The sequence below is a fragment of the Culex quinquefasciatus genome, chromosome 2, assembly GCF_015732765.1.
Source record: "Culex quinquefasciatus strain JHB chromosome 2, VPISU_Cqui_1.0_pri_paternal, whole genome shotgun sequence".
Classification (NCBI taxonomy): Eukaryota; Metazoa; Arthropoda; class Insecta; order Diptera; family Culicidae; genus Culex; species Culex quinquefasciatus.
The window spans coordinates 74,830,990-74,847,790 of NC_051862.1; the positions used below are offsets into that span (position 1 = coordinate 74,830,990).

Consider the following 16,801-nt stretch of genomic DNA (forward strand, 5'->3'; position numbering starts at 1 on the left):
AATTCAAAAACCGCGCATTTCATCAAAATTTCTGTGATTTTACATAAAAATCTATAGTCCAAATATTTGGGTAATAATTCTATTTTATAAAATAAATGTTTTCAACAAATTAAGAAAGAATAATAATCAATATTGAGATATAATTATTGTAAGGGCAGCTGTCAAATTTGTAGGAGAACGAAAACCGGCTTTTTTAGTCACAGGACAGGCAAAAAAGGTAATTTCTAGTAGAATTGCTCCATTAGAAAAAAAAATGCGATTTAAACTAAAATATTTAAACATGTTGACAAGAGTAAACAAATTAAACAAGGGAAAAAATGTAATTGCAAATTTTTTGCAATAATTTGTAATTATGACCCACGCCAGGAAGGCCTCTCACGTATCACCTCTTACATCTCAATCATTTCCTCTACTTGAGCATTCTCCCTTTGTGTCACACCGGCATAAATCAATCCAACCTCCAGGCTTGCAATGATTGATTTCCCGAAGCAAATCACGTTCAAGCGTTTTGTGGGCTTGATAACGATACAATTCACACACCCTCTTCTTCTGCTAGAGCTACGTGCTAATCTATGTCGCCCTCGCCCGTGTCGTTGCTGGTTGCTGGTGGCAATTAAGGACGCGTTTCGCGAATAAATCATACAATGTTTACAACGACGGCTTTACTCAAGTTGGGTGTTAAATATATATTGTTTATATTTTTTATGTTTAACCCAAATATAAAAGAGAAGATAGCACCTTTGATATCATGATTCTGCTGGGAGTTTTTTTTTTATTGTTTAACCTCGGCACAGGCAGCGGAACTTTCCGCCGGTGCATCCGTGCTTGCACTTGCTGCACCGTTTGCCCTTCCGGTAGACTGGTCGATCCTCGATGTTACCCTCGGAGTAGTTGCACACCAGGTAGTAGTGCATAAACGGAAGATTGTTGGATTGTTTGTGGAACCGCACCAGGGCGCAACCGATCTCGGTCGTGTCCGCGTGGATCAGCTGGGTAAAGTGGCCGATGCGGAAGCTGTAACGAGGAAATTTAATATTGTTTGTACATGATTCTTAAACAACAGTCTGGAAAAATCTCACCTGTGCGGAGTGACCTCGTACCGATCGACGTCCCTCTGCTTCGCTTCCTTATGCTCCAGGTACCACTTGCGCAGCAAGTCCCGCACCACGTGCGTCGAGGTATAATTCATCCCGTGGAACCACTTCATACCGATGCTTTGACCGGTGTACCGGAAACGCTCCGTATTGTGGCAATCGTCATGGGCAAACTGGCAACTTTTTGCGTTGAATTCGGCCAAATGTGCGAGTTCGTCGTTCCAGCGCTGTTAACAAACGAGTTCATCTCAGGAACTTTACTCGAAAACTTCACTAAAAAAAACTCACCAATTTCTGCATTGAACTGGCCGACGCGAATCTCTTCATGGATCCACAAGCTAACGCGTTCCTCTTGAGATTGTGATAGTTCAGTATCAAATTCACATACTTCGGTGTCATCTTGATCAAAATTGGCCGTTGACAGTCCGAGCCAAACTTGAGTCCACCACAAGCCACGTGACTCGTTCCAGTTGGGCACAATCCCGCAGAACAGTAATCGAACGAAGATTTCGACGACTTGGACGACCTCCGGATGCAGGAGACATCATCGATAACCACCATCACAAGGAGGAGGATGGTGGTCATCACGAGAGTGACTCAAAAGAAGTCTGCTTGTCGACGCCGTTTTCGGCCACCACTTTGATATCGGTCCGATTGCGTACGCATTGTGAAACTGATTGACAAGGACCGGGGCTGCACTCTCGCGAAACGGTGGTGCTGTTCTGGCGCGTGATTCTATCATAGATAGAAGAGCTTGGGGACACTTGTTTCAGTGGTAAATGTTGGCATTGCTATAATTTCAACTAATACCGAATATGTACAAACGCTTGATTCTGTTTCAATTCAGAAATAATAACAAGAAAAAGCTATTTTGGGAACGAAATTTTCTAAATTATTATTGAAATGAATAGTTTCGTGCTTTCTTACAAATCCGTTTTTAGCATTTTTTTTAAAGCTGTTATTAAAAATTTAATCTTTATCTTTTTCAACTTTTTTTTGAAAATGTACTTTTCATACAGAATCTATTGTTCTCTTCTTCATCGCTTCATCAAAACTTACAAGAGCAATCCTCTACGAAATCGGTCTTTTTTCTTGAATTTTAAAATTTGTATTTTTAAATCCGGCTGAAACTTTTTTTTGTGGACTTTGTATGCCCAAAGAAGCCATTTTGCATCATTAGTTTGTCCATATAAATTTCCATACAAATTTCGCAGCTGTCCATACACAAATGATTTATGAAAATTCAAAAATCTGTATCTTTTGAAGAAATTTTTTGATCGATTTGGTGTCTTCGGCAAAGTTGTAGGTAAGGAAAGGACTACACTGAAAAAAAATTATAGGGTAACATTTTTTTGTGTGGATTTGCATTTGCAAAAAACATTATTTTTTATCATTTTTTTATTTTCTTATATGTTTTAGGGGACATCAAATACCAACTTTTCAGAAATTTCCAAAACGGACAAAAAAATCTTTGAACGAGTAATGAATTGTTTTAATCAATAAATATATAAAAAAAAAATCGAAGTATTGGTCGCAAACATTTTTCATCTTCATTTTTCGATTTTTCGAAATCGAATTTGCAATCAAAAAGTACTTAAGTGAAAATTCGCACCTTTTTCAATTTATAGCCATTTTAAGGTAACTTTTTTGAAAACAGTCGCAGTTATTCATTTTTTAAAATTAGTGCCCATGTTTTCCCACTTTTGGAAAAAAATATTTTTGAAATGCTGAGAAAATTATTTATTTATGAGCAGTTCTCTAGGATTTCGGTCATTCGTTTTTTTTTTGTATTTTTTAATCCGACTGAAACTTTTTTGGTGCCTTTGGTATGCCTAAAGAAGCCATTTTGCATAATTAGTTTGTCCATAAAATTTTCCATACAAATTTGGCAGCTGTCCATACAAAAATGATGTATGATAATTCAAAAATCTGTATCTTTTGAAGGAATTTTTTTGATCGATTTGGTGTCTTCGGCAAAGTTGTAGGTATGGATACAAACTACACTGAAAAAAATGATACACTGTAAAAAAAATTTGGTGATTTTTTTTATTTAACTTTTTATCCCTAAAACTTGATTTGCAAAAAAACACTATTTTTAATTTTTTTTTTATTTTTTGATTTGTTTTAGAGGACATAAAAAGCCAACTTTTCAGAAATTTCCAGGTTGTGCAAAAAATCTTTGACCGAGTTATGAATTTTTTAATCAATACTGATTTTTTCAAAAAATCGAAAAATTGGTCGTAAACAAATTTCAACTTGATTTTTCGATGTAAAATCAAATTTGCAATCAAAAAGTAGTTAAGTGAAATTTTGATAAAGTGCACCGTTTTCAAGTTATAGCCATTTTTAGGTAACTTTTTTGAAAATAGTCGCAGTTTTTCATTTTTTTTAAATAGTGCACATGTTTGCACACTTTTGGAAAAAAATATTTTTGAAAAGCTGAGGAAATTCTCTATATTTTGCCTATTCGGACTTTGTTGATACGACCTTTAGTTGCTGAGATATTGCAATGCAAAGGTTTAAAAACAGGAAAATTGATGTTTACTAAGTCCCACCCAAACAACCAACCATTTTTTATTGTCGATATCTCAGCAAGTAATGGTCCGATTTTCAATGTTAATATATGAAACATTTGGGAAATTTTCCGATCTTTTCGAAAAAAATATTTTCAAAATTTTTAAACCAAGACTAACATTCAAAAGGGCCAAACATTCAATATTACGCCCTTTTAAAATGTTAGTCTCGGTTTAAAAATTTTGAAAAAAATGTTTTCGAAAAGATCGGAAAATTTCACAAATGTTTCATATATTAACATTGAAAATCGGACCATTACTTGCTGAGATATCGACAATAAAAAATGGTGGGTTTGAATTGAAATTTTTTTACGACCAATTTTTCGATTTTTTGAAAAAATCAGTATTGATTAAAAAATTCATAACTCGGTCAAAGATTTTTTGCACAACCTGGAAATTTCTGAAAAGTTGGCTTTTTATGTCCTCTAAAACAAATCAAAAAATAAAAAAAAATTAAAAATAGTGTTTTTTTGCAAATCAAGTTTTAGGGATAAAAAGTTAAATAAAAAAATCACCAAATTTTTTTTACAGTGTATCATTTTTTTCAGTGTAGTCTGTATCCATACCTACAACTTTGCCGAAGATACCAAATCGATCAAAAAAATTCCTTCAAAAGATACAGATTTTTGAATTATCATGCATCATTTTTGTATGGACAGCTGCCAAATTTGTATGGAAAATTTTATGGACAAATTAATGATGCAAAATGGCTTCTTTAGGCATACCAAAGGCACCAAAAAAGTTTCAGTCGGATTAAAAAATACAAAAAATATTGTTCTCGAAAACATCGGAAAATTTCATGAATGTTTCATATTTTAACACTGAAAATCGGACCATTAGTTGCCGAGCTATCGACATTAGAAAATAATGGGTTGTTTGGGTGAGATTTAGAAAACATCAATTTGCCTGTTTTTAAATCTTTGCATGGCAATATCTCAGCAACTTAGGGTCGTATCAACAAAGTTCAAAGAAGCAAAAAATAGAGAATTTTCTCAGCTTTTCAATTTTTTTTTCAAACTTTAAAATAAAATGAATACCTGCGACTATTTTCAAAAAAGTTACCTTAAAATGGCATTAACTTGAAAACGGTGCACTTTATCAAAATTTCACTAAAGTACTGTTTGATTGCAAATTCGATTTTACATCGAGAAATGAAGCTGTAAGATTTTTGCCACCAATATTTCGACTTAAAAAAAAATCAGTAATGATTAATAAAAATCATAACTCGGTCAAAGATTTTTTGCCCGTTCAGGAATTTCTGAAAAGTTGGCATTTGATTTCCCCTAAAACATATCGAAAAAAGTGTTTTTTTTTGCAAATCAAGTTTTATTGACAAAAAAAAATTAAAAATAGCCAAACATTTATTTTACCGTGTATTATTTTGTTTCAGTGTAGTCCTTATCCAAACCTACAATTTTGCTGAAGACACCAAATCGATCAAAAAATTCCTTCAAAAGATACAGATTTTTGAATTTTCATGTATCATTTTTGTTATTTGTGTGTAAAATTATATGGACAAACTAATGATGCAAAATGGCTTCTTTGGGCAAACCAAATCCACCAAAAAAGTTCAAACAATTATTTTCAGTGAAATAAATAAAGGAAAGTTGCTTGCAAACTTTTAGTTGAGCTATTTATTACTTTGAAATAGTTAAAAACTTTTTATGCAAGCTGTAATTTATGATCAAATTGCCAATAGGCCGATGATAGAAATGCGATGGGAAAAGGTATATTTCCCCCAAAATTCCTTTTTAATCTTGAAATAGAATTTCTTACTAATTTCAAGGCTAAGGCGTAGTTTTGCCCATAACAATTATCAAATATTTCAAATTGCAAATACCCCAACATCCTCTTTGGCTCTAAAAGTGAACCAAGAGTTGGAGGTGGCCGTTTTTAGGATGCACAAACGACGATGACGACGGCTGCCTCACAGCGTGTGGTCGCGCGCCTTTTCCATTAGGGTGATTGGCAGCGGACCCGTGTGTTACATGTCCGAGATTTTCCTGAAGATAGTCAGTTACTCTTTATCAGTGCAAATTCCGGAAAGATGTTGCAACGTAATCATGCCTGTCGGAGATAGTTTTCGTCAGCTGATTTTATTTAGAATTTCGGATGGTATCCAAGATATTTTGTACCACCCTTCCGCAAGCTGCATCAGCAAGATAAGTCGCGACTTTAGTTAAGCCATTTGTCAGCAACTTCAATGCGACGGGCGCGATAAGTTGCGCTTATTATCTGCGGTCGCCAACAATACTTCAGTGAAGCTAGCCCAAGTCGTACACTGAAAGAAAGGCCCACAGCAATATCACATGTTTCACACGTGAATCGGCCCCATACGACTTTACATATGAATGTCATGTGCAAATCACTTGGAAAATTTTCATTGCGCAACGCGGTAAATTCAAAAGCAAAACACGTTAACTTCACGTGACGATGCTGGTGAATTTGAAATGCTTTTCATATCAATGTTAAATGAGTTTGTAGTGTAAATCAAATGGTTTTATAATGTTATTCGGGTGTGTAGAACAAAGAGAGGAGGTTTCTTACTTTTTGTAATTAAATTATTCGACGGTTTCATACATAAATAAATTTTATTTTTCTAATTCAAAACATATTTTGGATTCATTGCATAAAATCACACATTTCACTGACAATAAACTTTCACTGCTGCTATGAAGAATGCGGACCAGGTTCCGACGGCGTTGTGCTGATCTGTGCCATACATAACCGGCGAGGTGCTCGACAATTACGCCCTCGTACAAAAATGGGTTCGGGTTTTTTTTTTTTTTTTTTGACAAAAACGGGTTCAAGCTGGCCGAATAAAAGTGACCAAGACTATTAAACACTTCTCGATCCGGCAGCTGGCGGATTAGTAGCCCGCTCTTGATGTCCATGGTGATTCTCGAAAAAACACCGCATGCAATCTTTTGTCCGGACTAGCCGGATCGGAGCAGATTCCTCTGACGACCTCTGACCGGAACCTGATTTGCTGGAAAAATAATTTTAATCCGCATTAATTTCAACCAATTGTATTTATTTCCTCTTGTTTTCTCTTACCTTCAGTGCACAAATATAAAATGTTTGGGTAATTTGCTGGCACAAAATTTATTTCGATCCGAAACGCAAATTTTGAACCAGCATCGTCCGTGGCCATCTTACTAATGGAGAATTTTCTCCACACGCTTTACAAAACCAGAACATTTCAATCCAACGTGCTTTCCACTTCGAAATCAAAGGAAATGTCGAATGGGGCAAATCTAAGTGAAATTCATTTGAATATGCAGTGAACAGCATTCGAAAAAAGAGCGAAACGTCTTTGGATAATAATCAGCTGGTTTTAAATTTATTTCACTTTTATTTGACATTTAAAACATGTGTGGGTTAAAGGAAAATCACGTGAATTTATTGTGTTGATTTTTGGAGACTCTCACGTGAAATAACACTTGAGATTGCTATGTTGGTTTCTTTCAGTGTAGCGACGCACACACCGCTCAAGATGATTGTTATTAGCGAGACAAGACAACAAACGCGTGTGAGAAAGGACTTGCTGCCGCGTGCAGGATATTAAAACTCAAGTTCATTGATAATTTTCCAGTGGGGTGACACCATCGCGCGTGCACGGAGGGAAATGTTTTGTTAAATTTACTAAAAATTAGATAATTTTGACTTTTTTTTACAAAAGTAAACTAAGTAGCAAATAAAAAATACAATACAATTATTTTTGAATTTGTACCAACTAAAGCCCACCTCGTAACCCTAATCGGTGCAACGCACTAATTGGCGGCCGTAATTGTTGTCGCTTAATTTAGACTAGATTAAAAATTCCTCACGTGAGGTCGGGCAGTTGTGATGAATGAGCTGCCATGCGCTTGTCTGGCTGGTGTGTTAAATATGACAGGTTCTATGTTTTACTCTTACACGTTGATGTCGGTGATATCATTACGACGCTGTCCTGGACAGGGTAATAAAGTTTTGTGTTTCTTATGATGTGTGTCCGCACGATAGTGATTGAGCTAATCAAGTTATTAATTTACATAAAGCGAAAGTATGTGCTAAATGTAGGTCACTGCATTCGCCGAACGACTAAATGTTTTGCTTCCTATATTTGTGTTTAGGAAGTAGATTTTCATTAAAACATTGTTTGGATAGAAATTTGTTGTTGAAAATGAGGAGCAAAACGTCATTTTAGATTTTTTTTGTGTATTTTGTTACCAAGGTTGTTAACGATAAAATTATCGAGGCTCGATAACGAAAGCGATAATCTAAAGTTTCACTTTTAGGGTTAAAAACCTTCCTATTTTCGCATAAGTTATATTTTTCGTCCTATTTTGGCAGAAATACTATGATTTTGAATAAATTTGATCAGAAATCAAAGTTATCCAATGTGTTTGATATTTTTTCATACAAAAATGCATCGAAATTGTGTGCACACTTTAGCCCCGCAAATTTCTCTTTAGGAAAAATTATGGTAAAAAATGAGAAGAAGAGGAATTTCAAAAGTTCTTCAAGGGTTGGCTAGGCTAAACACTAGTTAAATGGTTTCAAAGATTTCGTGAACTTGGATTATTATTATTATTATTTTGGAAATTTCAAATATCTGAAACAACGAAAGGGCCGGTACGACATTGCTCTTACGGCCTTTCATTACACGCGTTTAAATTGGAAGAAATGCCGTAAGAACATTTTCGTACCGCCCCTTTCAAATGTTGCTCCAGATATTAGATCAAAATGGCTCAAAAGTGACTTTTCCCAATAACTTTCACAAACTTAATTTTTTTCACTTTATTTTTTTAAATACATAAAATTGACCCTAAGGCAAGTCGAAAACCCAAATATGAGCTTTTAACGTTGAACATCAACCAAAGTTTTTGCACCAAGATTTAAGTTACATACATTTAAGTATCTTCAAAACTACGGAATCTATCGATAATTTATTAATTATTCCCTAAAGTGCTGTCTACAGGACAATTTACAACAAATAATGACTATTTTTACAATCAGAATGTTGCCGGATTGGGTCCGTAAGTTTTACAATTTTTGAATAAGAAGACAACAACTGAGCAACTCTCTACGAAATCGGACGATTTCGACCATTTTTATTTTTTGTATTTTTTGATTTGACTCAAACTTTGTGGGGGCCTTCCCTATGACCAAATAAGCTATTTTGTGTCATTGGTTCACCCATACAAGTCTCCATACAATTTTGGCTGCTGTCCATACAAAAATGGTATGTAAATATTCAAACAGCTGTAACTTTTGAGTGAATTTTCTGATCAATTTGGTGTCTTCGGCAAAGTTGTAGGTATTGTTGAGGACCTTTGAGAAAAAATAGGTACACGGAAAAAAAAATTTGCAGATTTTTTTATCAACTTTTTTTTTCACTAAAACTCAATTTCCCAAAATACGTATTTTTTGATTTTCGAGATTTTTTGATATGTTTTAGGGGACAAAAATCCGCAACTTTTGAGCCATAGAGAAACATGGTCAAAAAATCTACCGCCGAGTTATGAATTTTTGAAAAATAATCGAAGTTTTATGCAAAAACAAGTTTGACATTACTTTTCAATGCAAAATTGAATTTGCAATCGAAAAGTACTTTACAGATTTTTTGATAAAGGGTCCGTTTTCAAGATATAGCCACCGAAAGTTTGATTTTAGCAAAATATTTGCAGTTTTTCAATTTTTAAAAATAGTGACCATGAGTGACCATTTCTAAAAATATTTTTTTTGAAAAGTTCAGAAAATTTGCTATAAAATTGTCTAAGCGACATTGAAGATTGGACCTCGGGTTGCTGAGAAAGAGCCGCTTTAAGAAAAAGAAACACGAAAATTGAAGTTTTCTAAATCTCACCAAAACAACCCACCTTTTTTTAATGACGATATCTCAGCAATTAATGGTCCGATTTTCAATGTTAATACATGAAACATTCATGAAATTTTCCGATCTTTTCGAAAAAAATATTTTGAATCTTGAATCTTTGAATCTTGAATCTCTGAATCTTGAATTTTTAAATCAAGACTAACATTTTAAAAGGGCCAAATATTGAATATTACGCCCATTTAAAATGCTAGTGATTTAAAATTTTTCAAAATATTTTTAGAAATGGTCACTCATGGTCACTATTTTTAAAAATTGAAAAACTGCAAATATTTCTCTAAAATCAATCTTTCGGTGGCTATATCTTGAAACGGAGCCCTTTATCAAAAAATCTGTAAAGTACTTTTCGATTGCAAATTCAATTTTGCATTATAAAGTAATGTTAAACTTGTTTTTGCATAAAACTTCGACTTTTTCCAAAAATCACTATTTTTTCAAAAATTCATAACTCGGCGGCAGATTTTTTGACCATGTTTCTCTATGGCTCAAAAGTTGCGGATTTTTGTCCCCTAAACTGCCGTTCTACGCATAATTGTCCCATGTCAGTTTTTGACGATTTTGACTTTATGCCATTTTTAAGTTTAGTCTGATGTGTACTTTAAGAAAAACACATAAAATCTGGTACTTTGTTCGGAAACTCATCAAAAACAACACCAAGTCTGTTTGTCCCATCGTTGAACTTCTACGCATAATTGTCCCACCAAGTATTTTCTTACACGAAATCATTAGTTTTACTAAGCATTATGCCTTGTTTACCTGTTGTATAGCAAGAGGATCATAAATAAGGGTGATAAACTGCTAACTGGGGCGATTAGGGACACATAGGGTGAATAGGAACCCACGGGACAATTATGCGTAGAAACACAGAAATCGGTCGAAAAATTTCAATCGCGTTTTGCTCAGTTGCACTTTTTTGAACATGGGACAATTATGCGTAGAACGGCAGTAAAACATATCAAAAAATCTCGAAAATCAAAAAATACGTATTTTGGGAAATTGAGTTTTAGTGAAAAAAGTGGATAAAAAAATCTCCAATTTTTTTTCCGTGTGCCTATTTTTTTCTCAAAAGTCCTCAACAATACCTACAACTTTGCCGAAGACACCAAATTGATCAGAAAATTCACTCAAAAGTTACAGCTGTTTGAATATTTACATACCATTTTTGTATGGACAGCAGCCAAAATTGTATGGAGACTTGTATGGGTGAACCAATGACACAAAATAGCTTATTTGGTCATAGGGAAGGCCCCCACAAAGTTTGAGCCAAATCAAAAAATACAAATAAAATCCATTTCCGGTTTTGGTAGAGAATTGCTCAACTTCCTTGGTTGCTGTGCACCCTTAAGGCTAAAATTAAGTATTTAAAAGGCTGGTGCGCACTTTTACCTCGTACTACTCTACTTTTTTTTCGAAAAAAACTTAAGTTTTCAATTTTTACCTTTTTGTTTGTAAAGCATTAAAACATTCAAAAATATCCTAATTTTTTGAAAATAATTAAATTTCTATCATTTGCAATACGTATGGGTATCAAACGTAGCAAAATTTTATATTAAGCAAACAAAATTAGAATTTATGTTTGAAGCTTGCAAAATTTCGCTTCGTTTGAAACCCATATTGAGTATTTTCGAAAAAATACGGTATATTGTGAAAATTTTAGTATTTCAAAAAAAAAACTCATTAAGTGGAAAAGTATGCAAAATATTGTAAATTTTGAAAATATGAGTTTTTTATAATAAATATTATAATTTGTAAAAAATTTGTGAAATGGTAATTTGTAAAAATTTTAGCATCTTTAAAAAAAACTTAAATGAATTGTAAAAGCATACAACTTTTTGCTTCGTTTGATAGCCATATTGCAAATTATGAGTATTTCGAAAAAATAAAGTATTTTGTGAACAATTTTGAGCATTTTCGCTTTGATACTTACTACATTTTCAAAAAATATTTTCTTGGTGAAAGTTTTCAAAATTTTTACATAATTTGGTTGAACAAAGTCGATTTTAGGAAGATTTCTAGAGTTTTTTTAATAGGTCCTATAAACATATGAAAGAAAATAGCTTATACGACCTTTGAAAAAAGCTTTAGATTTTAAAAATGAGTAATCGTCCATTATCGACGATAAAAAAATAATAATAAGGTTTTTTAAGCCCTGGCGATCAATCCCGTTGATTGAAATATTGAACATAATACATAGTGAAATAGTAGTTTATGCAACAAGTTGCAAAAAGAGGATTTTTTCAGCACGAGTCGTACATTTATCCAACGAGGTTCACCGAGTTGGATAAATACGAAGAGTGCTGAAAAAATCAAGTTTTGCAACGAGTTCCATACAATATTTTTGCAATTCCAAAAACACACACTGAGGAAATTTTATGTCAAATTTTCATGTATTTTGTCAATAAATCGTTTAAATCAAAAATGTTGAAAAGTGTTACTTTTCAAAACAAGTGCTGAAAAGTTCAACTTTTCAGCACCCATTTGAGTGCTGAAAAGTAAAACTTTTCAGCATTTATTTTGAAAAGTGTTGCTATTCGATTCTGTTATTTTTGGTACAGAAAAGTAGGCTATTTCGTCGTTCAAGAATGACAGGAAAAGTAAGTCGTTTCACGACGGAATTGCAAAAAAGACATTTTTGAAATTCCGTCGTTAAATTCTTTACTTTTCCTGTCATTCTTGAACGACGAAATAGCCTACTTTTCTGTACCAAAAATAACAGAATCGAATAGCAACACTTTTCAAAATAAATGCTGAAAAGTTCTACTTTTCAGCACTCAAATGGGTGCTGAAAAATTGAACTTTTCAGCACTTGTTTCGAAAAGTAACACTTTTCAACATTTTTTTGATTTAAACGATTTATTGACAAAATACATGAAAACTTGACATAAAATTTCACTCAGTGTGTGTTTTTTGGAATTGCAAAAAATGTTGTATGGAACTCGTTGCAAAACTTGATTTTTTCAGCACTCTTCATATTTATCCAACTCGGTGAACCTCGTTGGATAAATGTACGACTCGTGCTGAAAAAATCCTCTTTTTGCAACTTGTTGCATAAACTACTATTAGGCAAATAAATCGCTCATGAAATTGCTTGAAGGGCGTGAGTTTCTGTTCACACTGGGTTTGTTCTGCTAAGTTGTTCAGTTTGTCTAACTAACTTCCACCACGTGTGTGATATCAACTCACATAACTTACTAACAGGTTTACTAACATTTATTACTAGGTGTTGGTGGGTGTGTGCCTATGGGATTTGGGTAGCATCTCTTTTTATGCAAAGTTTTCGCAAAAATTTAAGTCAACTAAAATGAGTTTCTCACGCTTTCACCAACAGCGCCTCGAGGAAACGTTCGCCCAGCAGCAGGAGGAGATGGAGCAGCTGTACGGAAACAGCATGGTGCCGATGATGCCGCCGCAGTCCCCACAAGCGCACGACCTGCTCCAGATCGGCTCGACGCGGAGCAGCATTTCGTCGTACTCGGACGGTGGGGGCATGGGGGCGGCATGACAAAAGGGGACCGCCGGCTGTGGCACCAGCACCAGCGGCAGCGGCGGCAGCCGGATTAGGCGGTAGAGTCAGAGTCAGAGAGAGGGAGATAGATACAATCGCAGGAAGTTGTATGAACAGAAATCGAACAGAGACAGAGAGAGTAGCAAGGAACCGTTTTGTGCAATTCAAAGCTGGAGAGCGGAACGAAAAAAAAATCTAACGAATCAATGTGTCAAAGTTCAGTTAGTGCGCAGCTACACACACACAAACACGCGTTATTTGATGGCAAAGTTTTGTTTACGCTAGGATTACGTTCAACAAATAGTGTTAATACTATGTTAGGATCTACTTAACCAAAACCTAATTTATACCTTAATCCACACCAAGCAAGCAGTAAACAGTTTTTAGCTGAATACTAGGTAGGCTAATCCTTATTTTCCTTCGACGGAATGAATAATAAGAGCATCCTGAGCGCATTTTGCCAACCCTTTAAACAAGTTTTTAATATTTATTATACAAAAAAAAAACACGAATATAGCAAAACACTTCCGAGAGAGACTCTTGTCAATGCCAATTTTGCTACTGTGTCTTTCTTACAGCATTGATAACGAATTAAAATGTACCAATCACAATCCCGCTTCCCGGTAAATTGCCAAAAAAGAAACCCTGTAAAATTATTTGCATTTGTACATAATCTTATTTCTACTCTGCTTTTAAACCTCTGTACCAGATTAAACATCGTTAACGTTATTTTAAAAGAAAGAAAAAAAAAAGTTGTCATAGTTTGATTTTAACTGTTTCGGTCGTGTTGCTTTTTTTAAGATTAAAGATTACTTCAAAAGTGTCTGTAAATAGGTATGATTTTTCAACAAATCCGGTTAGGTTTGCAACGATCAGAAGGGAACTATTTTGCCATTATTGTACGTCCTTTATTTTGTTGTGCCTAGCCTGAAAAACGAATAAAGAAAATCCTGATTTCCAACCCCCCCTCTCCTTCAATACGTATACAATTTCTGTGAGCGAGTAAATTGAGTTTGTTAAATCCCCCCCTAAAATGCGCGCACTAGTTAGCTGCTGTGTAAATAGTTTCGAGAACCGACGAGGTTCGGGTTGTACACACAAAAACAAATCACATTGGGGAAGGACCATCTTCCTAAATAAAAGTAAAAAGAAGAAATTGAAGACGGGGACGGGAACGAATCGAACGTGGTCAAAGTTGTGAGAGATAGACTCAATGATAGAACGAGACAACAGTATATAGATGATCAAATTGATGCAACGGAAGAGAAAGTATTTAAGAAGGAAAAAAATCGATAAGAAAAATGCATATTAACAGTATATATACATAGATAATGAAATATAAAAAAAATATTTTTATTCAGTAGCGGGGAAGCGTTGAAAATTATCCGAAACTCCCTTGGCTGAAGAGCCTTTCCCGAATGCGGACGTAAGAATTGAGTACCTTAGAGCGGTGCCAAATATGAATATTCGGCATTTTTGTTATTTTTATAGTTAATTCTTCTTACCTTTCAGATATTTAAACGTTGTGATTCCTGAATTAATGTTTCAGTTCTTAACTCCGAACGCCAAATATTCAAGATGTAACGATGACGGATTTTATCAACTCAACAAACACGGATTCACCTTAAACTAGACGGCAGCTATATTTTCATCACACTGACATATTGATGACCTGAAACTAAGTAAAAAAACGTTACTCGACTATCCTAATAGAAGTATCAAAGCTTGCGTGATTCTCATTCAGTCAATTGTCTGGAATGCTTCTTACAAAAACCTACACAAAAGAGATGTTATCTATTTTGTTAAACTAACGGTTTATCAGATTTCGACTCAAAAAGCACGCGAAGTGCAGGGTTGTTACGGGAGAGCCGAAAAATAATCCGCGCCAAATCCGCGCCGACCTAAAATCCAAAACCGCGCGAAATCCACGCCATATAAAAAATATTGCGACCAACATTTAAGAAAATTTATTTTTTAATGAAGAAAAACTAATTCAGAAAGTATTTGATTAAAAAAACTCGTTTTATGTTTAAAGGCTCCAAAAGAATGAAAGCAATAAATATATTTAAAAAAAAATCCTCAAGAGACGGTCAAGGCAAGGGTAATGAAAAAAAAAATCTTCAAAATAGAAAATGCAATATTTAAATACCTAAAAATTTAACTTCAAAAATATAACCTCAAAATTAAATCAAAATCTAAAATTATAATATGATAAAATTTTAAATTTTGAAAGTCTAAATATTCATAATCTAAGAATTTTTATACAGTTTGTAATCCCAAATCCTCGCTAAAATTTCACTCCGAAGGAAATTTTATTTCCGATATTTAAAATAATGTCTTCTCATAATTTCCAATTCTCTTACATAAAATAGGACTACAAAAATTGTGGAATTCAAGAATTAAAGAATTTTAGAACTAACAATTTATAAATTTACGAATATAAGAGTTAAAGACTTTAAGAATTTAAGAATTTAAAAATTTAAGAATTTAAAAATTTAAAAATTTAAGAATTTAAGAATTTTAGAATTTATAAGCTCAAGAATACTAAAATTATTGTAGATTTGAGATTTTATTTTCTATATTGTTATGAATTTGATATTTTTTATGTTTTGAAATTTTGACTTTTTAATTTTCATTTTTTTTTCAATCTTCAAATTTTCGATTACCAAAATTTTTGGTATTTTGAATGCCAGATTGCTAAAATTTTGAATTTCGAAATTTCAGATTTATTAAATTACAATTTTAGAAGTTTCGAAAAAAAAAAATATTTTTTTTTGATTTTTTTTGCTATAATAAAAATTATTAAATCACATTTTTTTTTTCAAATTTTTGAATTTCTGAAGCTTTGAATTTTGAATAATCTGGCTCATATTTGGCGCCCACCAGAACAAGCCCCAATTATAGTTTTTTTTACACATTCTAATGTTTATATTATCGAGAAAAAATTGTAATTTTCGATTTACAATATTAAAAATTGAATAAATCCAGTGTAAAATTAAAAATAAATAAGGTTAAAAATCATTACCCAAAACTCAAAAGAAATTTAATATTCAGAGCCGGAGATGTTAAGAAATGACAAGAAACATATAAAAAATAATTTCTACATAATCTTCATCTTCAGTTTTCGACGTTTCGTGCTAAGAAAATACAAACATTTTCAGAAGAAAATTCAATTAATAAAAATTTAATTTTTTAATTTAATTTTTGTAATTTGTAATTTATTGGAAACGATAGCCTGTTAGTATAATACTTTTTATCAGGTTAAGGAAGATGAAATTATGAAATTCTTGCACTCAAAGGAAAAAATAATTTATTTATCAAAATTGCCATCCGCGCGAAATCCGCCCCTGAGCAAAATTAGCCAGAAAATCCGCGCCAGATCCGCGCGAAACGCGCCATCCGCGCGATCCGCGCCGTCCGTAACAACCCTGGAAGTGACCAGTCATGGCCTATCTACAATCACTTGGCTTAGAAAATTTCACTTAGCTTAGGAATTTGAATCAATGGAAATGAATCTGAGTTTCTACAATGGAAAAGTAATCAAATTAGAAACTGACGTTTGGTTTGGAAAATTTCAAAATCTACGGTAAGTTGACGTTTCCATATTAAAGGTAAACAAACAACTGCATAGCAACGTATATCAGCCCAGCAAGTTTTCTAAGTTGATTGTGGATGACGAACGTAAGTTGCAGACTTTCCTAAGTAACTACTTTACTTAGATGTTCTAAGCTAAGTGATTGTAGATAGGCCA

General features: G+C 33.6%; 2 protein-coding genes across 13 annotated transcripts in view; one reads left to right on the plus strand and one right to left on the minus strand.

The window, feature by feature from the left end:
- Positions 1 to 14,413, plus strand: part of LOC6047677 (serine/threonine-protein kinase 10) — a 104,431-nt gene extending 90,018 nt beyond the window's left edge. For 10 of the 12 annotated variants that reach the window (XM_038255106.1, XM_038255105.1, XM_038255110.1 and 7 more), the window contains one exon: positions 12,874 to 13,006. Coding sequence is in view for 2 of the 12 variants with exons in the window: in XM_038255114.1 (XP_038111042.1) it covers positions 12,874 to 13,047 (174 nt within the window). In the remaining 10 variants the exon portion in view is untranslated. Of the gene's footprint in view, positions 1 to 12,873 lie in introns of all 12 variants that reach the window. The other 2 variants (XM_038255114.1, XM_038255117.1) reach the window with 1 other exon arrangement.
- On the minus strand, positions 715 to 1,759 carry LOC6047675 (antigen 5 like allergen Cul n 1). Its single transcript, XM_001864670.2, has 3 exons — positions 1,383 to 1,759; positions 1,080 to 1,321; positions 715 to 1,014 (listed from the first exon to the last, which is right to left on the minus strand). The coding sequence occupies exons 1-3, from the start codon at positions 1,677 to 1,679 to the stop codon at positions 780 to 782; spliced, it is 774 nt and encodes a 257-aa protein (XP_001864705.2). The 5' UTR covers positions 1,680 to 1,759; the 3' UTR covers positions 715 to 779.
- Positions 14,414 to 16,801: the final 2,388 nt, after the last annotated feature.